The sequence below is a fragment of the Dipodomys merriami genome, unplaced genomic scaffold (assembly GCF_024711535.1).
Source record: "Dipodomys merriami isolate MVZ:Mamm:240054 unplaced genomic scaffold, mDipMer1.0.p SCAF_24, whole genome shotgun sequence".
Taxonomy (NCBI): Eukaryota; Metazoa; Chordata; class Mammalia; order Rodentia; family Heteromyidae; genus Dipodomys; species Dipodomys merriami.
In genome coordinates, this window is record NW_027203826.1 from 16,435,690 (window position 1) to 16,461,131 (window position 25,442).

The 25,442-nt window shown below is 35.1% G+C and overlaps 3 protein-coding genes across 3 annotated transcripts; 2 read left to right on the forward strand and 1 right to left on the reverse strand.

The window, feature by feature from the left end:
• The first annotated feature begins 7,055 nt into the window (after positions 1–7,055).
• Positions 7,056–8,036, forward strand: LOC138835549 (olfactory receptor 14I1-like). Its single transcript, XM_070034037.1, has one exon. It carries the CDS (start codon positions 7,056–7,058, stop codon positions 8,034–8,036), a length of 981 nt encoding a protein of 326 aa, XP_069890138.1.
• A 7,769-nt stretch (positions 8,037–15,805) lies between these two features.
• LOC138835550 (olfactory receptor 14I1-like) lies at positions 15,806–16,729 on the forward strand. Its single transcript, XM_070034038.1, has one exon. It carries the CDS (start codon positions 15,806–15,808, stop codon positions 16,727–16,729), a length of 924 nt encoding a protein of 307 aa, XP_069890139.1.
• A 7,078-nt stretch (positions 16,730–23,807) lies between these two features.
• LOC138835552 (olfactory receptor 8U3-like) lies at positions 23,808–24,731 on the reverse strand. Its single transcript, XM_070034039.1, has one exon. It carries the CDS (start codon positions 24,729–24,731, stop codon positions 23,808–23,810), a length of 924 nt encoding a protein of 307 aa, XP_069890140.1.
• Between the last annotated feature and the right edge of the window lie 711 nt (positions 24,732–25,442).

Sequence of the window (25,442 nt, forward strand, 5' to 3'; positions counted from 1 at the left end):
TTTCACAATTTTTCCTCCGATCAGTTAATACAGCTGTCCCTTCCCTTTAGTCTATTTGTGTTCTATATTGGCAGTAAATTTCTTGTAGATGTTTGTTTTCTCTAACTTATGAGAAGCTGTAATTTGCGTATACTCGAATCATTGACATTTAAGCAGTTATTAATATAGACTGATTTTAGCCGTTCTAAGCTAAAACCTATTTGTTGTTCTTTGTTACTTTCTGTATTTACAAACTTTCTTTTTGCCTTTTGTGGCTCTAATTGAGCATTTTCCATAGACGTGGAATGTTAAACTATCTTCTGCCAAGCTCTTAGGTCTCTGCATCTGGGCCATGGCTGTTTTTTTTTTTTTTTTAATTTAGTTTCTAAGCTTCTAATGTCTTGAACTTTCTTGAGTAATAGAGGTGCTATTGTCTTTTAACACTATGGCTCTTGGCCAGCCTCTACTTAGCCTCAGGAGTTTGCTCTCATAGAAGCCTTCAAATGAGCTTAGAAAATACAACTTTATCCCCATTTGCACAGAAGTGTTCAGGAATGGAGGGGTAATTATTTACTACTTACCTGTAGTTTAGTCACTCGTGCCTATACAAAGAAATCGTACTAAAGCCTTTCAGCAACCATATTCAACAAGCCTTTGAGTTTGTGATCATCTGCAGATGCTCAGAGGGTTTTGGCCACTGATAGGACATGGAGACCCAATCTCTCTCCTAATAGTTGGCCCTTTGCCACACTTTCATTGACTTCTGTGAGTTGATTGCCTTATCGCAAAGTGATAATACTAAGTAAAACACAGTTCTACCTCTAAGACAAGTGCTACTGAGATTCTAGGATGTGACAACTTGTTCTGGAAATCCTTAAATAGATACGATACCTATCTGCAAAATGAGTAACCAGGCACCCCATTTATGGCTCATTTCTGAAGTGGAGAAAGTCTTCAGGAGTGAGTACTGAGCTTGTGCCATCTCAAATGAACACCAAGTAGTTAGTATTGGATATGGAATGAGCTGTAGAACTAGTTGGTGTCTAAGAAGTGAAACTGGACATGTTTGCTTTGACAGAACCCTCTCCTTCTCATGCTGTATATGCTCTGTATCTCTTCCCCTTTCAGTTTAAGTGAGAGAGGACAGCTACAGAGACACCAGCTTGGACATTTTTCCCCTCTTAAGACAGTCAGACAAAAGCCCTGTGGCTAAACATTACAGAGATTATTTAAGGATAAGATTTATTAAGAACAAGATGATCGGGGAAAGATTCAAAACATCTGCTCTTCTTGTCTGTCATTGTGTTTCTCTTATAGACCTAATATGAACTCTACATGAACTCTATATATATGGCTCATACCTATAATTCTTGCTACTCAGGAAGCTGAGATCTGAGGATCAAGGTTCAAAGCAAGCCCAGGCAGGAAAGTCCATGAGGTTCTTATCTCTAATAAACTATTAAGAAAAGGCCAGAAGTGACACTGTGGCTCAGGTGGTATAACACTAGCCTTGAGTGAAAAGCTCAGACACAGCAGCCAGGCCCTCAGTTTAAGTCCCACAACCAACCAAAAAAAAATTTCCTTGGGAAAATCAGAACAATGATAATTATGCTCCTTCAAAAGCAGTCAACAATGAGAAGTATCTGGCCATTTTCTGATACTAATCCTGTGTTAAATTTTTCACCATTTTCCTCCCTTTGTGACTCATGTCTTGATAGAGAAGCCTGCTGTATCCTTCATTGTCCATGTCCAGATTCAGTATACAGTAGTTTCTGTACCCATATCTATGTCCTCATGTAGCTCATACCTTATCTCAGCTTCTTTGTTCTGTCAAACTATTTTCACAGGGGTGCAAGAAAGGAAGTACTGCTCTCCCAAGAGATATTACTTTGAAAAGTAGCATACTTTTCCACAGCCTCATGACGCATGTAGGTTAATATTATTTTCAACCTCTGCTACATGTGTGCCAACAGGGCACAGTTTGAGTCACTGTGAAGACAAAATGTCATGCATACTATTTTGTGATATTGGTAGATAAAATATTACACACATAGGGGCTGGGAAGGTGGCTCAGTGGTAGAGCGCTTGCCTTGCATGCCTGAGGCGCTGGGTTCAATTCCCCAGCACCACATAAGCAAAAAGAAAAAAAAGCCGGAAGTGGCGCTGTGGCTCAAGTGGTAGAGCACTAGCCTTGAGCTGAAGAGCTGAGGGACAGTGCCCAGGCCTAGAGTTCAGGCCCCACGACTGGACCAAAAAAAATATTACACATATATAACATACATATATATTTCACAATAAAACACATATGTGTGTATATATGCATATATAGGTGTATATACCTATATGTATGTGTTATATGTATCTATTCATATATAACTACACTAATGTGTCCTGGGAAATACCCGAACTTTTTTATATTAAATGCATGCCTCTCCTCTTTCTCTTTGAATGTGCATAGAAATGGCAAGTAGTTGTGCATAAGAAATGTCTCCCCTCTTTACAGTGCATTCCCAATAACCTCTTACCCAGAGACGCACCCTATAATAGCCTAAAAGTGGGATTGCTGGGTCATAGGGGAGCTCTATCTGGAGTCTTTTGAGGAACCTCCATACAACTTTTCAAAGTGTTTGAACAAGTTTACACTCCCACCAACAATGCAGTAGGGTTCCCTTCTGTCCACATCCCCTCCATCATCTGTTGTTATTAGAGTTCTTGATTATAGGAAATAGAAGAGGCAATCCAAAAATTCATATGGAACAATAAAAAAACCCTGAATAGCAAAAACAATCCTTAACAGAAAGAACAGTGCTGGAGGAATATCAATACCAAATTTCAAACTCTACTACAAAGCCATAGTAATCAAAACAGCTTGGTACTGGCACAAGAACAGACCTCGGGACCAATGGAATAGAATTGAAAACCCAGAAATGAACCTACAGACCTATAGCCATCTAATCTTCCATAAGGGAGCTGAAAAAAATAGAATGGAAGAAAGACACCCTCTTCAGTAAATGGTGCTGGAAAAATTGGTTAATCACTTGTAGGAAACTAAAGCTAGATCCTTATATATCACCAGCTACTAGAATCAACTCTAAATGGATCAAAGACCTCAGAATCAAAGCAGACACCCTGAAAACATTACAGGACAGAATAGGAAAAACCCTCGGTCTCCTTGGAACAGGCCACAATTTTCTTAATAGAGACCCAGAAACACAACAAATCCAAGAAAGATTGGACAAATGGGATTGCATGAAATTGCAGAGCTTCTGCATGGCAAAGGACATAGGTAGCAAGATCAATAGAAAGCCCACGGATTGGGAGAAGATCTTCACTAGCCATGCAACGGACAAGGGTCTCATATCTAAAATATACCTGGAACTCAAAAAATTAAATCCTCCAACAACAAATCCTCAAAGAAACAACTGCCCAATAAGCAAGTGGGCTAAAGACTTAAAGAGAAACTTCTCTGAAGAGGAAAGGATGGCTAATAGACACATGAAGAAATGCTCAACCTCCCTAGCCATAAAAGAATTGCAAATCAAAACAACATTGAGATTCCACCTCACCCCAGTTAGAATGGCTATAATCAAAGTTTTTTTAAATTGAACTGAGTAAAGAACTTAAAAGAATAGGAAACAGAATAGTGAGTGAGAATCTTTCTCTAAAGAACCTCCTCAACCTTTCCCCTGTGAAAAACGTGAATGGATTAAAAACAATAAGACATTAATACCCATTGAGACACTGTTTGGTTGTAAGAAAGAAGGAAATCTTCAAATGTTGAGTGAAATAAACCAGGATTGATTAGAAATCTGCACCATTTATTTTTAATATAAAAACTTAAGACAAATTCACAGAAAAAGGGAAAGGTTTATTTGAATATAATCTTTGGCCAAGATGTCAAACATCTAAACTCACAAAATTTAAATTCATATCATTTAATAAAACATGACAAATCTATCCAATCCTGTAACCCATTCTTCCAATCAAAATTGTATACAAAACACACACACCCCTAAAACTGCTTTTTTATTTTAAAATCTCCCTAATTTCAGGCTTAGTACGAATTAAGTGATTTTGCATATCATGTTCTTTATTAGCTGTGTTGCAATATTTTGGATCATTTTTAATATAAGAAAAATTTTATCTTGTATTGATTTTTAGAGAATATATATATTTTATTATTTTATTGTGAAAATACTGTACAGAGAGGTTACAATTACATGGGCAAGATAATGAGTACATTTCTTATCAAGCATTGTAGCCTCCTCCTTAGTTTCCCCTTCCCATCCCTTCCCATCCTCCCCCCCCCCCCATCCAATCCTCTCCGCTCCCCCCCTACCCGCCCCGGACCAAAGTTCGTTTTCAACATAACGACTTGTCCATCTCCTTGTTAAAGTAGGCCCACCTGTATCCCTATTTAGACGATTTGTTTTTCCCCTTTCCCTCCACAAATTATAACGACATCAAATACTGTGAAAGCTGGGCTTATACTGTGGGGAAGGGACATACAAAGCAACAAAGAAATAATCTTACAAATGTGTTAGAAACAATCGCATGAAAGAAAAAAACATTTGAATACGTAAAGCTACCAGCACAACTATGTTTATTGCAGCACTATTTACTATAGCTAAGATATGGAACCAACCCAGATGACCCTCAATAGATGAATGGATCAAGAAAATGTGGTATATATACACAATGGAATTCTATGCCTCCATCAGAAAGAATGACATTGCCCCATTTGTTAGGAAATGGAAAGACTTGGAAAAAATTATAAGTGAAGTAAGCCAGGCCCAAAGAAACATAAGTCCCATGGTTTCCCTTATTTGCAATATCTAGTATATGTCTGAGTCAAGCAGAAAAGGTCAGATAAGGTGATGTTAAGGAGAATATATATTTTTATATGTTATATTTTAGAGAATATATATATTTTTTAGAGAATGGAAGGAACACTCTTGCTAGTGATTTCATACAATTATCAAAATGGTTCTTTGATTTTATACTATCATTGAACAATTTATTATCTCTTAAAATTCTTCAAAATTTGGAAACTGAAGCCCTATTGATATGTTTGTGTCACTGAATGATTTTGTAATATTGTGTATTAGTCATGTAGAAAATACTGGCATATAGTATAAAGCAGCTCTTCTGACTACAACATATTTGATTACATAATTCCAAAATTTTGTAGATTTATAAAGATATTCGTAAATTAATTTTATAATCACATGAATTGGGAAGTTTATTGACATACTATTAAACAAATTCCTAAATATTTCCATTATAATAGTGTCAAATATGTAAATTTAATTAATCTCAATGGAGTGAAGAAGATTTCTCATCAATTACAAATTGGAAGAAATTTGGCCACCATGAGTATTGAAATCAGTAGATCTCCAGAGAATGTCAGCAGTAAGAGCTATATAAGTTCTTATTAGAAATCAACATCCAAATAAGTATTTCAGAAATCAGGTGGTCTATATGATGTTAAACAAATGATAAGTGATTTTAAAAAAACTTTACTTGCTGAAGAAAGCAGGAAGATTGAGGATTTTTCAGGTTTCTTTAAATTCTGCAAAAGCAATACTCATGCTAGTGAAGTTAGACTTAGTACTCTTCAGTTCTCAGGTAATTTTATATTTGTTAACATATATTTCTGTAATAATACTAACAAATGAAATGAAGAAATAGCTGTGATACACTTCGAATTTAAACATAATACTTACTATAGCTCCAACTGATTTATATATGTTCATAGAAGAGTCATTCTCGTGTTTTTAATGAGTATTTTTAATGTCCTTACAAGCAGAAGAAAGTTAACATGGCATTTCATGGAAATCAGCCTAGTAAGCAAAATTGATCTGTCAAGTAGTAAAGCAAAAGGTTAAGACTTCTAATATCTAACTGTTATGGCTCTTACTATGAACAATTTTTGATAATAGATCTGTGCATTAAATTTATAATGTTGTTTATAATGTTGATAGATATAAATATATAGCCATATCATTTAATGATAGTGTTCAGAATCGTATTCATTATAGAAAAAAATAGAAATAAAAACCGATTGATTTCTTCATAATACCCCTTGTATGTACATACAAAGGGTACTCTAGTTGTATTTAGATTTGGGTTATTAAAAGGTTTTGATACTAACAAAAATAATCAATTGCTAAATATCACTGAAAAAAGAGAGGGACAAGAATGGACTGTATTTTTCACGGGAATATACATTAGGCTATTATGATGTAGTTTAAGAAAACAAGCATCAGATGGATTAAGCATAAGGAATTTAGAATTTGTTTGGATGGAGGATGGTTTCATTGTAGTATTTAAAAGAGACAGTTTTAGATACTGCATACAGATGAAGAGGTACAGCAAAGAAATTGGCTATGCATTAGCAATACATAATGGAATTGTCTATACTGAAAAAATCTTTCTTATGGGTGATATTTTAAAGGGGGAAATAAAAAGCCCACAAATACATATTTAAGAATAATTAAATGAGGAAATTGTGTAGCCTAACATGATTGTTATGATTTCATTTAGTTTAAAATTATTATCATTTTGGAGTTCACATCCTTTAAGGGAACACGCCAAAATCATTTTTCAATTCTGGTACTTAGGATATAAGGATCACCAGTTGAATTTTCTATTTTTGTATTTTTTATTATTAAAGATACTGTACAGAGGGGTTACAGTTACATGAGTAAGTTAACAAGTTTATTTCCTATCGAGCATTATTACCTCCTCCTTTGTTTTCAAACACAAGAGGCAGAAATGGAAACTCAGAGGCTGGGATAGCCATTCAAAATTGGAGGAAATGGGAAAATAGTCATATGCTGCATTTAAAAGGATATTTCATGTATTGAAAAACAAGGCAATAGCTCAGCAGGTTTGGTGAGGAAAAAATATATATCCTCTGCACTTCAAGATACTTTATCAATTTACTCTATCATGAGCTCTTAATTAGAAGCCCTACAGTGATGTGAATGTCTTCATCTTATTTGTAGCTGTCATACATTGTCTAAATTCTTCTTGTCACTTTCACACACAGAGCCTGCAGCACATAGGCACACATGGACAATCTCACCCTCTTCACAAAATTCCTCCTCATGGATGTCTGCACCTCCAGAGAACTCCAACTTTTGCAAAGTGTACTGTTCTTAGTCATTTATCTGGGAGCATTAATTGGGAATCTTATGACTATTTTTCTAATTGTGACAGACAACCACCTTCACTCTCCAATGTACTTTTTTATAAGTAATTTGTCTCTCATAGACCTCTGTAGCATCTCAGTTATTGTTCCCAAATCCATTGTGAATTCCATGACAGGCAGCATGACCATCACCCTGAGAGAATGTGCTGCTCAGATTTTTTTCTATTTACTTTTTGCCACTGCGGAGTTTGCCTTCCTTGTGGTCATGGCCTTTGATCGCTATATTGCCATCTGCCGCCCTCTGCACTACGGACTCATTGTCACCCCTAGGATGTGTGCCCAGGCAGCAGGTGGCTCCTGGGCCTCTGGTCTGGTCTGTTCTGCTGTCCACACCTGTGCCATGTTCAGTCTTCCTTTCACGAAGACTAATGTGATCCAGCAATTTTTCTGTGAAATTCCTCAAATTTTGAGAATATCATCTTCAGAGGTTAAGTTTTCTGAATTTGTAATCATTGTTGTTAGTTTGTGCCTTGTCTTAGGATGTTTTCTCTTTATGATTATATCATATGTTAATATATTTACATCTGTGTTGAAGATGCATTCAGTGGAAGCTCGGAACAAAGCCTTATCCACATGCTCCCCACAGCTGTTCATCCTCCTTTTGTTTATAATTTCTGGCTCTGTGGCTGTCTTAGGTCCCATTGAGGACAAAGCATCCCTTAAAAATCTTCTAATATCCATGTTCTATACCATGGTGCCCCCTTTCATGAACCCCATCATTTACAGCCTCCGGAACAGGGAGATTAACTCTGCTCTAGACAGAATGCTCACTAGATCATCTCAGTTCCTAATCAAGGATTTTTTGTCACTAAAAAGTGCTTCACAGGACTTGGGGATGTAACCTAGTAGCAGAGTGCTTGCCTAGAATTCATGAAGCCCTGGGTTGGATTCCTCAGTACCACATACACAGAAAAAGCAGGAAGTGGCACTGTGGCTCAAGTGCTAGCCTTAAGCAAAAAGAAGCTCAGTGACAGTGCCCAGGCCCTGAATTCAAGCCTCAGGACCAAAAAACAACAACAACAACAACAACAACAAAAGCTTCACAATTCTATTTGGAAGAAGCCTTCCTTATATTTGAGATACATGTGTGTGTATGTATATATATGCAAATATATACACTTAAATTTGAATTTATACTTGTTAGTCCTTATTTTAATTGCATATCTTGTTGCCTACACTTATAATGGTAAACTATAAATGTGTCTTCCTTTTTTTCTTACTAAGCTATGTAATTACTACAGATTCCTTTGCCATGAAAGGACTGAACAAATTTTCCTATACATTTTCAAACTTTGAAATTGATTTGTTAAAATTTCAGTAAGTGTGAATCTGCTAAATAAACCTATCCCTTACCTGAAAAAAATTCAATAAAATATAAGGAGAGGCCACACATCATTTTTCCTACCTACCCAGATACATATTCTTTTAGGACAATTTTCTTGCCTTGGATATTTCTACCCTAGATGAATCTGAGTGCTTGTCTTAAAATCTCTAATGTCTATATTATTTTTTTCATTCATTCCTTTTGGCTCAAAATATTTCATTTGATTGTCCTTTTGTCAACAGATTTCCAACTCTTAGATTCATTTACGTGGTCCTAATTGTTGTTCTCTATGCTTCAAAATAATCTTTAAACTGGTCATAATAGCTTTCAGTATGAAGATCCTTCACTCTCGGTGTCAAATTTTCATCTTTAATAGTATCTATGCTGGAACTGTTTTTAAGATAGTCGTATTTAGCAAAAAAAAAATTTACTAACATTTGCCTGTGTCCTGAAATTGTGTACTATATGTCACTTCCTACCATTTCTCATCAGATTTGAGGACTTTTTTATATGTAACATCACGTCATCAGCAAACTAATTTCATTTCTCTCCTAATGATTGTTAATTATTCACTTACTTGTTATTTATGCATTTAACTCAGGCTGGCCTCAGTTACTATGAAGCCAACAGTGGACCATCAAACTGGACATTCTTCCTCAGCCTCTTGAGTGCTGAGATTACAGGTGTGAACCATTGTACTTGGCCTCACTTCTTTTTCTTGTTTGGATGGTTTCTGATATTGTTTTCTTTAAGTGACCTTGTATAATTTCAGTCCTATGTTAAACAGGAGGAGATAGTGATATATCCTTGTTCATTTCTAGATCTTTGAGGAAATGTTGTTATATTTTGAGCACTGGGTATGATTGTGGTGGGGGTCTTCTCATACATGGCCTTTATTTAGTTAACTTTGACCTTGTGTGTGTGTGTGTGTGTGTGTGTGTGTGTGTGTGTGTGTGTGTGTGTGTGTGTGTGTGTGTGTGTGTATTGGGACTTGAATTTAGGCCTGAGTTCTGTCCTTTAGCTTTGTTCCTCAAGGTTGGCATTATACTACTTGAGCCACAGTTCTACTTGAGCTTTCCAGTGTTTGTTTAACTGTATGTAAGAGTCTCATGAACTTTCCTGCTTTAGAATTGCAACCTTTATATATCAGATTCCTGAATAGCTAAGATTACAAGTGTAAGTCACGGTGCCCAGCTATCTTCTTTAAAAATATTCTATGATATATATATATATATATATATATATATATGATGCAATTCTAGGCTTCCATCAGAAAGAATAACACTGCCCCATTTGTAAGGAAATGGAGAAATTTGGGGAAAAAATTATATTAAGTGAAGTAAGCCAGACCTAAAGAAACACAGGTCCCATGGTTTCCATTAATTGCAATAATTAATCTATGTCTAGGATAATCTTAGCAGATGAGCAGAATTGCTCAATAGCTATGTACATATGACATATAAGATGACACTAAGCAAAATAAACTCCAAGACATGGACACAAAAGGATTTTCTTTGTTGTTGTTGTTTTTAAAGTCATATGTGATTATTTTGATTCTTTTGTATGTTCTTCCTCCTATGGTACATCCCCTGTTGTTGCTGTATTTGATTCTGATACCCTGGTTTTATAATATGTTTATTTGAATTGGGGAAGGGAAGGAGAACAACAGAATGGTGAGACAAAGGACATGGGGGAACCAACACAACAGCGATATACACAAGACAATATGTTGGAAATGATCTGTACAAGTTGGAGATGGGGGTGGGAAAGAGGGTCAGTAGGAGAATAATGCGGGAGAGGGTAACAAATTTGACATCACCTTGTAACCCCTCTGTACATCACCTTGATAATAAAAAAATTGAAACTTAAAAAAAGAAAACTAAAGTAAAATATCACCAAAAGAAGAAAAGAAGAAAATATTCTTATTTGGTTTTATATCAAGGTATACTGTATTTATAAAATGCATTTGGAAATATTCTTTATAATAAAATATTCTAAATTAGTTTCAGAGTTCTTGGTGGTAATTTTTCTTTAAATGTTTAATATAATCTTTATAGTTCCTATACTGGGTAATTGACTTGAGAAGAGTTCATCCATCTGAGGAAATAAAGATCAGGAGAAAAGAGAGAAGGGGAAAGAAAGAAAGAAAGAAAGAAAGAAAGAGAGAGAGAGAGAAAGAAAGAAAGAAAGAAAGAAAGAAAGAAAGAAAGAAAGAAAGAAAGAAAGAAAGAAAGAAAAAAAGAAAGAAAGAAAGAAAGAAAGAAAGAAAGGAAGGAAGGAAGGAAGGAAGGAAGGAAGGAAGGAAGGAGGGAGGGAGGGAAGGAAGGAGGGAAGGAAGGAAGGAAGGAAGGAGGGAAGGAAGGAAGGAAGGAAGGAAGAAAGGTGGAAGGAAGGAAAGAAAGAAGGAAGGAAGGAAAGAAAGACGGAAGGAAGGAAGGAAGGGAAAAGGAAGAGAGGGAGAAGAAAGGAGAGCAAGAAGGAGGGAGGAAAGAAAGAATACCAAGCAAAGAAAGAAAAAAGACAGAAAGAAAGAGAAGAAAGAAGGATGAAAGAAAGTAAGAAGAAAGAAAGCAACAAGAAAGATAGAAAAAGAAAGAGGAAAGAAAAAAGAAAGGAAGAAAAAAGAAAGAAAAAGAAAATGAAAGGAAAGAAAGAAAAAAGATGGAAAGGAAGAAAAAGAAGAGAAGAGAGAAACAGAAAGGGGGAAGACCTTCATTCTTGGGACAAAATGTGGGCTAAAATAACTCCTTGACCACAGAAGTTTGCAAAAAAGAAAGAAAGGGAAAGAAAGAAAAAAAAAGAAAGAAAGGAAAGAAAAGGAAGGAAGGAAGGAAGGAAGGAAGGAAGGAAGGAAGGAAGGAAGAAAGAAAGAAAGGAAGAAAGAAAGAAAGAAAGAAAAAGAGAAAGAAAGAAAGAAAGAGAAAGAAAGAAGGAAAGAAAGAAAGAAAGAAAGAAAGAAAGAAAGAAAGAAAGAAAGAAAGAAAGAAAGAAAAGAAAGAAAGAAAGAAAAGAAAGAAAGAAAGAAAGAAAGAAAAAAGAAAGTTACTTTAAGGAAGGCCATCTAGTTGAAAGGAACATCTAAAACATTTATACCACAATGACCCAATTTTAGTATACTGGCTAAATTTATATATTTTATACATGAATGAAAGTAATGAGATGAATGAAAACAAAACAATATGAATTAATGTCAAAAAGTAAAGCAAAACATGCCATTCCTGTGCTTAAATAGAACTTAAGCTATATATTCCTGTTAGAAAGCTGAACTTTGAATAACTAAGTTTCTATCAGAACTGAATAGACCACAATGAGAATGCTTTGAGTGTTGATAATTTTATCTTTAAATTGATGTTCTTTTTCTTTCCTTCTTGTGTATGCACACATGTGCTGGTGCCTGGGCTTGAACTCAGGACCTGTGCTCTTGCTCTACTATGTCACTTAAGATAAACACATGTATACCTGTAACCGTAGAGCTCCATCAGCTAAAAATCCAGCCACAGGCTGCTTCTGTGGGAAAATACTCTTAGGCCTGCCCCATTTGTTAGGAAATGGAAAGGCTTGGAAAAAATTATATTAAATGAAATAAGCCAGGCCCAAAGAAACAGAGGTCCCATGGTTTCCCTTATTTGCAATATCTAGTATATGTCTAAGTCAAGCAGAAAAGGTCAGATTAGGTGATGTTAGGGAAATGAACCCTAAGATATGTATTCAAATGTTTTTTTTTCATTCATGCGATTGTTTCTAACACATTTATAAGATTATTTCTTTGTTATTTTGTATGTCCCTCCCCCACAGTATAACCGGTGCTTTCACTGTATTTGATGTCGGTATAATTTGTGGAGGGGAAGGGGAAAAACAAGTCGTTTAAATAGGGATACAGGTGGACCCATTGCAACAATAAGATGTACAAGTCGTTATGTTGAAAACGAACTTTACAACTTTGGTGGGGGGGGGAAGGATTGGGGGGATAGGGGAGGAAGGGAAGGGATGGGAAGGGGAAACAAAGGAGGAGGCTACAATGCTTGATAAGAAATGCACTCATTATCTTGCCCATGTAATTGTAACCCCTCTGTACAGTATTTTCACAATAAAAAAATAAAAATTTAAAAATTAAAAAAAAAAAAAAAAAGAAAATACTCCCCGCAGCTTAAGTGGAATTCTGCATTCCCTTGGTTTCAAGTTTATATCCACATTTAGAATCTGGTCTCCAATTGCTTCCCTCCTGGGGAATCTAGGTCTTAAAAAAGGAAATGTAGAAGAAGATACATGATCTTTCACTTCAAATTTTACACCTCGCTGGCTTTCTTCACCAATATTGTCTATTCCTAAGTCTTCTCTGCTGTCCTTAGCATCTCTTTGGAGAGTAAGTCCAAACACTCTCCACCCCCGTAGGGCCCACCCACTTGTTGTATGTGGCTGCATTTCAATAGCTTTTGCAGCCTATACCTAAAGACATAATCTGTTTTTCAGACAATTCTGGATCACTTTCTGTCTGGGTTTTCCAATACTTGTCTCAAGCTGTGAACCCCATAATATACAGCTTGAGAAGGATAAGAAAACGCCTCTGAGAATATTTTTAAAGAAATTTTATAAAGTAAGGGGTAGGGAATGTAGCTTAATGGTAGAGTGCTTGCATGAAGCCCTGGGTTCAAGTCCTTGGTGCCACATAAACAAAAGATAAATGCAATTAGTAAAAGGAAAAAATTCATTAAAAAGACATTTATAAAGTGTTTCAAAAAAATTTGTATGTTCTTAAATTCTAAAGCACCCACTTTATACATGGAAACCTTACTGAAATTGAGAAATACCTTAGAATTGCTAGAGTCCTCAAATTACTATATGTCTGTTGATAGAAGTAGAATGAATAATAATTATCATGTTCAGAGAGTGAATTTGGGATATTGTTGGAGCTGATATGATTTTTGGACTCAAGAGGAGACTAACAAGGATGATTTCGGGCTATTTTTACCTCACTAAGAGAAGATTGTCTAAAGAAAATCTGTGACTTCAGTGTGGAGACAATGGCATTGAATTTATTTTTTAATTCTTTAAGTGAAGGCTACACCATTTTATTGGTGGAGATCATTTTGTGAGGTATTCTCATAAAACCACAGATTGCCACAAAGTGGTTTAGAATCAAACAAATTTAGAAGTCTTTGGGAAAAACTCAACTAATGCATTTCCATATTATTTTGTTTCAAGTTTTGAATGTGATGAAATATTATTTTTTATTTAAACTTAAAATAGACTTTGACCTGAATGCTGTGCAAATTCTCCCAAATATTTAAAGGAAAAAAGGAAAGTTAATTATATTATAAATTATCCCTGTCATACGAGGAAGTCTCAAAACTGGTGCCAGGAACCAGTGACTCATACCTGTAATCCTAGCTACTCAGGCAACTGAGATCTGAATATCTTGGTTCAAAGACAACTTGGGCAGGAAAGTCTGTGAGAATTTTGTCTCCAATTAACCAGCAAAATTTTGGAAGTGTATGGACACAAGAGGTTTTTACCTTGAGCACAGGGATAGCGCCCAAGCCCAGAGTCCAAGCCCCATGACCCACAAAAAAAAAAAAAGAAGTAACTCTAACCCTTCTGTATATAACCTTAATAATAACAATTTTTAAAAAATGTTAATGCTTTATTATAAACTGGGTAGAGGCTAAGGCATGAAGTTTCAATTTCCCTTGAGCTTTAAGACCTTGCTACTATAATATGTATATTGCTAACATATTGTTCATCTTAAGAATAGGTAGTAAAAATTCAAATAACAAAAAAGAGGTTTTTATTTTGCTGCTGTTGTTTTAACGTACTATGTGATTTTTTTGTGTCTTTTGTATGTTCTTCTCCCATGGTATAACCCTTGTTGTCACTGTATTTGGGTCTGGTGCCCAGAATATCGTATATACCTTTTTTCTAATTTAGGGAGGGGAAGGGAAATAACAAAATGCTGAAACAAGGATACATGTTGACCCATTGTAACAATGAGATGTACAAGGCACTATGTTGAAAACTAACTTTACAACTTGGGGAGAGGGGAGGGAAGAGGGAGGAATTGGGGAGGTAGGAAGGGGAGGGTAGTAGGGGAATAACAAATGAGGGTAACAATGCTTGATAGGAAATATACTCATTACCTTACTCATGTAACTGTAACCCCTCTGGACAATATCTTTATAATAAAAACATATTTTAAAAAATCTGGAAGTAGAGTTTTGGTTCAAGTGGTAAAGCAGTAGCACAAAAGCTCAGGGACAGTGCCCATGCTTTTAGTTCAAGCCCCAGGACCAGCACAAAGGGAACAAAAAGAAATCCACTAGTATTATGTACCACATTAACAATATTTCTTTCATTTTTTTTGTTTTTAGTTTTTTTATGATTTTGTCTTCTTTAAGTTATACATGTGGTATTCAAATGTACATATATGATATTCAAATGGACATCTTCAGAAGTGTTGGGGGAGGGGACAGAACTCAAAGGTAAAGGGGTAAAATGTACAGTGGTGAAGCTCACTGTAGATCACTGCTATAATAACAATAGAATGATAATAATAACTATCATCAATGTAATTAGTCTCAGTGGGTTGGTCAAAAGAAGTCTGTGGAGACAGGTCATGGAAGGACTCTCAGATCTTCAGAAGACCTTCATGACCAAATCCCATAAGGTTTTTCAGAGATCCAGGCACAATAATGCCCTCAAAAAGAAATCACGAAGCAAAGAGTGAAGACCAAATCATACTTCCTTATTCAGTGAATAAAAATACTGCTCTGCAAAAGACCTCTCTGGGTCATGTTATGTGAAGAGAATTAAACGTAGATTTATTGCTCCTGTAGCACTATACCTTTGTGGAAAATCCTGATGTACAGAGCAATATTAGATCTCCACCTTCAGGTACGTCTGGTTTTGAACCTGTGCATTCCTTTGTGAAAATTATTTGTCATTTCTCATTAGAAAATGCTCGAAATTTTCCAAGGCATACTGATCATATTCATTGTCATCAGCATTTTCATGTTTCCCTATCTCGTGATTCTTTTTTCTATAATTTTTGCAGTCCTGTGAACTTGCACACGCTGAGCTAGCCCACTAAGCCTACCATTCAGCCACACATGCTGCCACTTGATTCTTCACAAGAATATTACATTCAATTACAGTTGTATATGGGGTCTACCCATCTTTACTCAACAAACGGACTTGAGTCTAGTTTTTATTTCAATATAGGGTAGTACTGCTTTCTCTCTGTTTTGTTTTCAGTGTCATCGTGATCTATGAACCACAGCATACTAGCAGACATGGACAATATCACGATCATCACAGAATTTCTCCTCATGGATATCACAAGCTCCCGAGATCTTCAAATCTTGCAAGGTTTGTTATTCTTAATGATTTATGTGGGAGCCCTAGCTGGGAATCTTCTGACCATTGTCATCATTGTGCTGGACCCACGACTTCACTTTCCAATGTTTTTCTTCATAGGCAATTTATCCTTGATAGATTTTGGTTATATTTCTGTTACCGTTCCCAATTCAGTCATCAATTCTCTGACAGGAAAGAAATGGATTTCTCTCCCAGCATGTGCCACACAAACTTTCCTATTCATCTTCTTTGGATCCACAGAGTTGTTTTTCCTAGTGGTCATGTCCTATGACCGCTATGTGGCCATTTGCCACCCTTTGCACTACGGGCTCACCATGACCTCTCGTCGGTGCATGCAGGCAGCAGGTGGCTCATGGGCCAGTGGCCTACTCTATTCTGCTCTCCACACAGGCACCATATTCAGACTTCCTTTCACCAAGTCCAATGTGATCCACCAATATTTCTGTGATGTACCTCAAGTCATGAGCATCTCCTCCCAGGCTGTGCAGTTTTCTGAGTTTGTAGCCCTAGGTGTGAGTGCTTGCATTGTTTTATTCTTTACTATCATTTTAGTCATGTCATATGTAAATATTTTTTCAACGGTGCTCCAGATGTGTTCATCAGAAGCCCGAAACAAAGCCCTGTCAACCTGCTCACCCCAGATAGCTACTTTTATTCTATTTGTGATTTCTTCACTGTTTGCTTGTTTGAGCCCTGTCTCTCATACATCCACTATTCAGTCCCTTCTCACAGCCATGTTTTACACTATGGTACCCCCTTTCATTAACCCCATCATCTTTAGTCTGAGAAACAGAGAGATTAAAAGTGCTGTGGGAAGAATGTTTAATAGATCTTTCTAAATAGGGAGAACTTTTGTTATTTGATTCCAAGTTAGTATATCAGGAATCAATGTAGAAAGAACAATTTTACATTGAATTACTACAAAATGAGAGAGAGTCATTTGGTCACTTTGATAGATAAAACAGAAAATAAATAAATTAGTCATAGTTAATCATGTAAACAGAATCTAGTTTGAATAAATGAGTTTTATGTCTTCTACCCACCTTTTTAGGATCATATGTTTTAATTAAGAAAAGGTCTTGAAAGATAAATATTTGTTCCCCATGCACACTAACTAGATATATATACAGGATGAAAGTTCAATTGTATCTAACTTTAAAGATATGCACTAACTTCTTTCTTTTTTTTACATTGTAGTCTAAATTTATTCTCATATATATTTACACAACTTTTTGCAGTAACTTCTTTTTAAAACATAATTAAAATGTTGTTCTTTAGTGCTTATATTTGGATTAAACAGTAATTTATGTGTGTATATGTTACATATATTATCATATGTATGACCTTTTATTTATTATTTCTACACATTATTTCAATGATATACAAAATGCAGTTATATTAGATAATCACAGGGAAACACTGCTATGAACAAATTCATTCTTATCCATCCCAGGCATTACATAAACTCTATTACAGAAGTGTGCTCTAGCCAAAGTGATTAGCTCAAAGAAAGCAGAGAATTGATGTAAATACATGTACACAGATATCTGTCCTATGATCATTTTAAAAACGAATATAAATAATACATAACACCTAAAAGAAACAGATATGTGGAGCTGTAACACTTTTAAGATGAAGATAAATCATGCAGATAGACTCTGAATAATCATAATGAAATCAAGGTGGTAGAATTCAGCTACTGAAGTCCCTATACTGGAATATGGATAGGAGGATATGACAGGCGAGATAAAAGGCATCCTAAAGTTGGGATAATGGAATCTAATAATAAAGGCAGGTGGGGAAGGAAACAGATTTGATTAGACATGGTATGAGTCCTACCAAAAAGAAAAAAGAAATTTTACTCACCTGACTCTCAGAACCCAATATGCAATTATAGTTTGAATAATGCTGACTTGATACACATTTGCAGATCTACATTTCAATAAAGGAATTTATACTCATAAAAGATTTTCAGCTTCATTATGTCTACAGATAATACATAATAAATTCAGTCTTCTGCGTACATATTCACTGGTTCCTGTAGTCATTAAACACTAATAACTATGACAGTCAAGATTTGGGACCATGGACAAAATTCACAAGCACTCTACATCAAATACAATTGTTACATAAAGCTCAATCCATATGCAATATGCTATGTGCATACATAGATTTATGTTTTCGATTCCTTCTAATAAATATTACCATAACTGAAAGCTAATGTGTTTTATTTCTTTTGTCTAACTCAAACAGAACACTGAAAGTCTCTTAAAAGTGAATATTGTCATTTCTTTTAACCATTTCATTTTATCTACATACTACATTTCATTTATTTATTCTCTAAGTCATGGATAACCTTATCCTTCCAAACCTTCCAAATCACAGCTTATAAAATATTTTATTGTTATTGTAAAGATGAAATACAGAGAGGTTACAGTTATAAAAGCCAGGTAATGAGTATATTTCTTTTGGAACAGTACCGCCTCTTCTCATGTTTCCTCCCAGTTTTTCACTACTGACCCCCCCCCCAACAAGTTCATTTTCAACATATTATCTAGTGAGCATTACTGCTGCCTTTGCTTGCTTTGTGTCCCACCACTTCTATGCTCCCCATACCTTCCCCCAGCAGCTAAACTTACTTATGAGACAAAAGGTGTAGAAATAAAAAACAGTGACGAAGGAAGGGGGGAAAGCAAAATAATGAAAAGGCTATAGTTTCCATTTCTTGGAGATCTTGGGAAAAATAATTATATTAAGCAAAGTAAGCCAGACCTGAAGAAAGCATAGTTGCATGGTTTCCCTCATTTGCTGTAACTAGAATGTAACTATAAGTCTATAAGTAAACACACTAATGGACAAAACATATACTTGGACATGTTAAATTATTCAGAACACTATACATTCACACTGTGAGACCAAGGATGATATTCTTAGGATAGGATCACAAAGGCTCGATAGTTATGTGCATATAATCAGATAAAATGATGTTTGCCCAAAGAAACATAGATCCCATGGTTTCCCTTATTTGCAAAGAGAGAAGACTTTTAAAGTAAATTTTAGGGAGTATAGTTGAGGAATGCTATTAGGTTACAGATGAGCAATAAAATGGCTAACAGTGAAACCAATTGAAATATATCATCAAATTTACTTTATGAAAAATTGTATTGAATCAGCATTATGTAGTAGATAAATGACTATTTAAACAACACATGTATTACACAAACACAGCAGTTATATGTAAAAATATTATCTTTAAAAATAACTTCAGTTATTTATACTCTCACAATGAGCAACATGGGACTTACACCCAATCTTTGCCATAGCTTAGGCAGCCCCAGCTTTCCAATTCTTGGCATCTTATGTTCATTAAATTGTAACTTATTACATGTAACCTGCATTTGTCTGTTACTACTAAATTGAGTTTCTTATAATTGACAAATGTGAGAATTCTCTCATTGATATTAAAAAATATTCTGTTCCAATCTGATGTTTCTGATTGTATTTATTCTTGGAACTAGAAAAACAATCTCCTGTTTTTCTACTTATATTTTCCATTTGTCTATTGTTCTTTGTTGAAGAGAAAAAAAATTCAATGCAGAAAATTATTTGAACTACATGTTCTATATTTTTATCTGGTTTTTGACATTTATGCTAACCCAAGATAAAGTTCTTTTCTACTCTTTATATGCTTTCATCTTTAAATATTAACTTTGTATCTGCCTTCAGTCAAATCATTATCAAAAAAAGATGAGTCTATCAAACAGCTATCCAACAATCTGTTTTACTTTTGCTTGGAAAAAATCCTTTTGTCAACAAATAAAATTATTTCAAAATTAATTTAGACACATTTCTGATCACTCTGATCTATTCGTTCAAAATTCTACATGTTAATATGTAATATATGTATTTAATAATCTATTATATTACACTGTATATTACTTATATATATACATTTATATTTATTAATACCCATACTAAAAGGTTCAAAGAATTATATCTTTCTGACAAATGTCTAATCTATTCTGTCAAAATGATTTCCATGATAAATAAATAATTTATTTATAATATATTGCAATTAATCAATTAATTATATTATTGTATAATATATGCATATTAAACTAGTATATAATTAATATATAATTATATCAATATGCAATCGTATTGATAATTAATTATATTATAAACCATATATTATATTAATTATATTAACATATTAATTTTATTGTAATTAATATATAATTAATTATATTAACATATAATTATACATATGTTATATGAATATACTTGTATCAGTGTATTAATGTATTAATGTAATTATGTTGATATAATTATGACATCTCTATATTAACATATGAATGATTCATATATTAATATATAATTGTGTTGATTAATAATTAATATTATATATATATATACTTGTTGGTGGTAGTGATGGCCATGGGACTTGAATTCAGGGCCTGAACAATGTCCCTGAGTTCCTCTGTGCTCAAGGCTAACATTCTACCACTTGAGCCACAGCTCCACTGTTTTGAGTGGTAAATTGAAGATAAGTATCTCACAGGGACTTTTTGAACCATGATTACAGGCATGACCCCTGGCACCCACCTAATATATATATTATACAACATGTAATATATAATATATAATTTTATAATTAATTATGTGTACTGGTATATAATTAGCAACATATTTTAATTAATTATATATTTATTTGGGTGTGATTATTATATAATATTATATAGTATATGTACAATTATAATATGCTATATAGTATCTATTAATATAAACATGTAATCTAGTATATATTGTATAAATAATATGTATTATTTACATATAAACACATTTAAATGTATTAATACCCACACTAAAAGATGCAATAGTAATGTGTTTGGATACCATGTCTGTTCTCATCATTTGCCCTTTTGGGGCTGGGAAGGTGGCTCAGTGGTAGAGCGCTTGCCTTGCATGCCTGAGGCCCTGGGTTCAATTCCTCAGCACCACATAAGCAAAAAAATAAAATAAAAATAAAAATCATTTGCCCTTTTTTACATCGTATTTCTCTATATCTACTTAGTTGAAAGAGCTCCTTAAATATTTTGATTACCACACAGCTTTTGAATATTTTCTAAATATGTTCTCCCATTCTGTTACTTGTCTTTTAACATCATTCATAATTTCTCTTTATGCAAAGGAAGTTTTTGATTTAATGTAATATCATTTGTGAATTTTTGCTTATGTTGCCCATGTTTTCTGTTTGTTCAAGAAGTTTAAGGTTTCAAATCCATTTTGACTGATTATATAATACATTATAACTGATTTTAGTATTTTGCACGTGCATATCCCATCAAGGTGGCTCAATATTTAAAACATTTTTATAATTTCCATAAATTTCAACTATAATTTAAAAAGTAAAACAAATTTGAACTTTAGATGGCTCTTTCCCCATATTGTGGGCTTCACATTCTTGTCTAAATCATTTGACCAAGTGCAGGAGGATATTTATCTGGGTTCTTTATTGCATTCTTGTCCTATGTTCCCATATTTGTGCTAGTACCACATGACTTTGATTATTATACCCTTGAACTATTTAAGAATCCAGTTATATAGAATCTCCTATTCTTTTTAGAAATGTTTTATTTAAAACATTAGGTTGCTAAATTAAGATCTTTATTCTTTTTTATAAGAATTTACAACTATGACTTTCCCTCTTAATCCTACTTTATTTGAAAACCATTGCTTTAGATTTATTTCATTTACTTTCTAATTCACTTCAACATTTTGCCATGTCCCTTATGATTTCCTCTTTCATTCATTTTTAAATACTATTAAATTTTTATATATTTTCAGAATTTCCAGTATTTCTAGTTTCATTCTATTATTATTGAAGGGATACTTCCTTTTTTTTTTTTTTATGGTCATGGGACTTGAACTTTGGACCTGGACATTGTTCCTGAGCTCTTGAGCTCAAAGCAAACACTCTATCACTCAAGACACAGCACCATTTCCAGTTTTCTAGTGGTTTATTGGAAATAAGAGTCTCATGGACTTTCCTGCCCAGGCTGGATTGACCCTCAGATCTCAGCCTCCTAAGTAGCTAGGATTACAGGTGTGAGTCCCCGGCACCCAGCTGAAAGGATGCTTTTTATTTTTTTTTACTTTATTAAGACTTTTGTGGCCTAATGTTCATCACAGAAAATGTTCTATTTGTAATTGAGAATATAATGTGTATTGTGCTTTTCTGAAAAATAAATGTATTCCTGACATGTCTGTTAAATTCAATTTTTCTGAAAAATTTAGTTATTTTTAAGACAGGTCAGCATTGTTTTTGCCAGTTCCTTTGGGGTGCAATTGAATAGCAAAATCTGCACATGTATGTAACATGTGTGTCTTATCAAAAGCAGGCAAAAGTAAATCTCATTATGTATATATACCACATTTTCTTGATCCATTCATCTACTGAGGGGCATCTGGGTTGGTTCCATATCTTAGTTATGGTAAATAATGCTGCAATAAACATAGTCGTGCTGGTATGCCCCCATCAGAAAGAATGGCATCGCCACATTTGTTAGGAAATGGAAAGACTTAGAAAAAATTATATTAAATGAAGTAAGCCAGGCCCAAGAAAACATAGGTCCCATGGTTTCCCTTATTTGCAGTATCTAGTATATGTCTGAGTCAAGCAGAAAATCAGATAAGGTTGTTAGGGAAATGAACCCTAAGATATGTATTCAAATGTTTTTTTTTTTGCTTTCATGCAATTGTTTCTAACATATTTATAAGATCATTTCTTTGTTGCTTTGTATGTCCCTCCTACACAGTAAAACCCCTGCTTTCACTGTATTTGATGTTGGTATAATTTGTGGAGGAGAAGGGAAAAAACAAATTGTTTAAATAGGGATACAGGTGGACTCATTGCATCAAGGAGATGTATAAGTCATTATGTCGAAAAATGAACTTTACAACTTTGGTGAGGGGGAGGGGAAGGGGGCGGAGGATTCGGTGAGGTGCGGAGGGAGGATGGGAAGGGATGGGAAGGGGAAACAAAGGAGGAGGCTACAAAGCTTGATAAGAAATGTACTCACTATCTTGCCCATGTAATTGTAACCCCTCTGTACAGTATTTTCACAATAAAAAAATTAAAAAATAAAGAAGTAAATTTCATTTCTACAGCTTCAAAATCTTGAACATTGTAATATGTGTACATTTTATTTTGCAATGTGAAAAATAAATACATGCTTTATTTAATATATACATAGTAACAACCCTATATCTACCTAAACAATGGTAATATTTGTCTGACCTCTTTAAAATATCCTAATTCTGTCAGGCTCTTTAAAATATTCCAATTCTGTCATTTTCATGTTTATATACTAGGAAGCTTTCCTACATTTTCATCCCATCAACTTGTTTTATGCAGGAGTACATTTAATGTTCAGTGAATATCTAAAACATAAGTGTATGTTGGCTGTGGACACTAATTATGTCTTTTAAGTAATGAAAGTTTTCACTCTCAAGTTATGAGTTTGTCTACATATTTCCCCTGGAACCAGCCATCAAGAAATCTTGGCCTTTCTAAAGTAGGACATAAAAAGAGTGCCTTCCCTCTGTCTGTACAGAGATACTGAGATGATAGACAAATTGCTCTTCTTTGCCTGTCAGATTTACAAAGAAAATCCAAATAGACTAGATAGTATGGCTCCACACTTTATCTTTGTCCCAGACAAACTAGTTATGGAACAGAAGTGATGAAAATGCCTAACTGGTGAAAGAAACTCCACAATAGATGACAATTTATAGTTTATTGCAATGTTACATGGGAGGTACACTATAGTGGTCTCTTCATTGAAAGAGCACTTTGCATAAACAAACTGGTACAGGCACCATCCAGAGCCATGTGCTCAATACAGGAAAATACATCTACTTGGATGGAACAAACACTTTCTTCAGGGCCAGCTGCATGTCTCTGTTCCTCAGACAGTACACAAGGGGATTCAAGCTGGGTGTGAGGACAGAGTAAAAGACAGATACTACCCGCCCTTGAGTGGGAGAGTACTGGGAAGAGGGCCTCAGGTAAGCAAAGCTTCCAGTGACATAAAACAGAACAACAGTAGCAAGGTGAGAAGAGCAGGTGGAGAATGCCTTCTGGCGGCCACTGGCTGAGTGAATCTGAGCAATGGTAGAGATGATGAGAACATAGGAGATGATGGTGAGGGTGAAAGCACTGAGGATAATGCAGCCACCCACAGCAAACCCAACCTCCTCATTCATGTGAGAGTCACTGCAGGAGAGTCTCATGATGGGGGAGCTGTCACAGAAGAAGTGGTCAATGACATTGGGCCCACAGAAAAGGAGAGAGAAGGTGTTGGCAGTGTGGAAGATGGCATAGAGAGCTCCACTCAACCAGGCCACCATGACAAGCTCTGTGCACAGCTTCCTGCTCATAATGACGCCATAGAGGAGAGGCCTAAGGATGGCTAAACAGCGGTCATATGCCATAGATGTGAGCAAGAAGCACTCAGAGGCACACATCATTACAAACAGAAAGAGCTGAGCCACACACTCCCCAAAGGAAATGGCCTCAGAGCCCATTAGAGAATTGACCAGTGCCTTGGGGACAGTGACCGAGGTGTAGCACATGTCCAAGAAGGACAGATTTTTTAGAAAGAAGTACATGGGCGTGTGGAGGCGGCTGTCTAGAGTTACAGCTGCAATGATGGAGATATTTCCCAAGACAGCAAAGAGGTAGATGAAAAGGAAAAAGAAGGTGCTAATAAGCTTCATTTCGGGCATATCTGAGAAGCCCTTAAGAATAAATTCAGTTACAGTGGTTTCATTTTTCATTTTCCTCTCTAAATTGCAGAGAGAATCCAATAGCATTCAAAAGGACTGATGGTATTTGAGAAAGGCAGTGTAAAAGAAAGTCACAAGGTGGTCCATAGAGGAGCAGGGAAGTAGATCTGATGCCAATCATAAATCACCATTCTCATGCACTTGGCCCTTGTTTTGCTTTGCTTTCTCTCCTGCTCCTTCACTGTCTGAGAGATAACAGATTCTAGATCAATGAATAAGCATGTGCTCTTTTGAATAGTAATCATACTGAATTCAAAGGATAGTCTTATTCATTTGGTAATTATCTACAAATCAAATGTTATATTCACTAAGGTGTATTGATGTTGCTTAGGAGATGGATCAAGGTATTGATTTTCATCGGAATGCTCACACCCCTAGTTTGTTTGTCCTTCTTTCCTTCCTTCCTTCATTTCTTTATGTGTGCCAATTGTGGGACTGCATCTCGGGGTCTTGCAGTCTTGCTTGGCTTTTTCCCTTTCTTGCCACTCCTCTACTTTTGTTTTTTTGCTGGTTAACTGGAGGTAAGAGTCATAGATTTGTTTTCCCAGGCTGGGGAAGACCCCAAACTGGGGTCTTCAGATCTCAGCCTCCTCATATCTCTTCAGGCATGAGCTACCAGGTCCATTTTTTCATATATTGTTTATGCAATATAATCTCACTAACTTTGCGTAAGCTGGCCTCCAATTCACCATCCTCTGTCTC

Excerpts from the sequence above, each read along its gene's own strand:
- LOC138835549 (XM_070034037.1), top strand. The coding sequence starts at position 7,056 with ATGGACAATCTCACCCTCTTCACAAAATTCCTCCTCATGGATGTCTGC.
- LOC138835550 (XM_070034038.1), top strand. The coding sequence starts at position 15,806 with ATGGACAATATCACGATCATCACAGAATTTCTCCTCATGGATATCACA.
- LOC138835552 (XM_070034039.1), bottom strand. The coding sequence starts at position 24,731 with ATGAAAAATGAAACCACTGTAACTGAATTTATTCTTAAGGGCTTCTCA.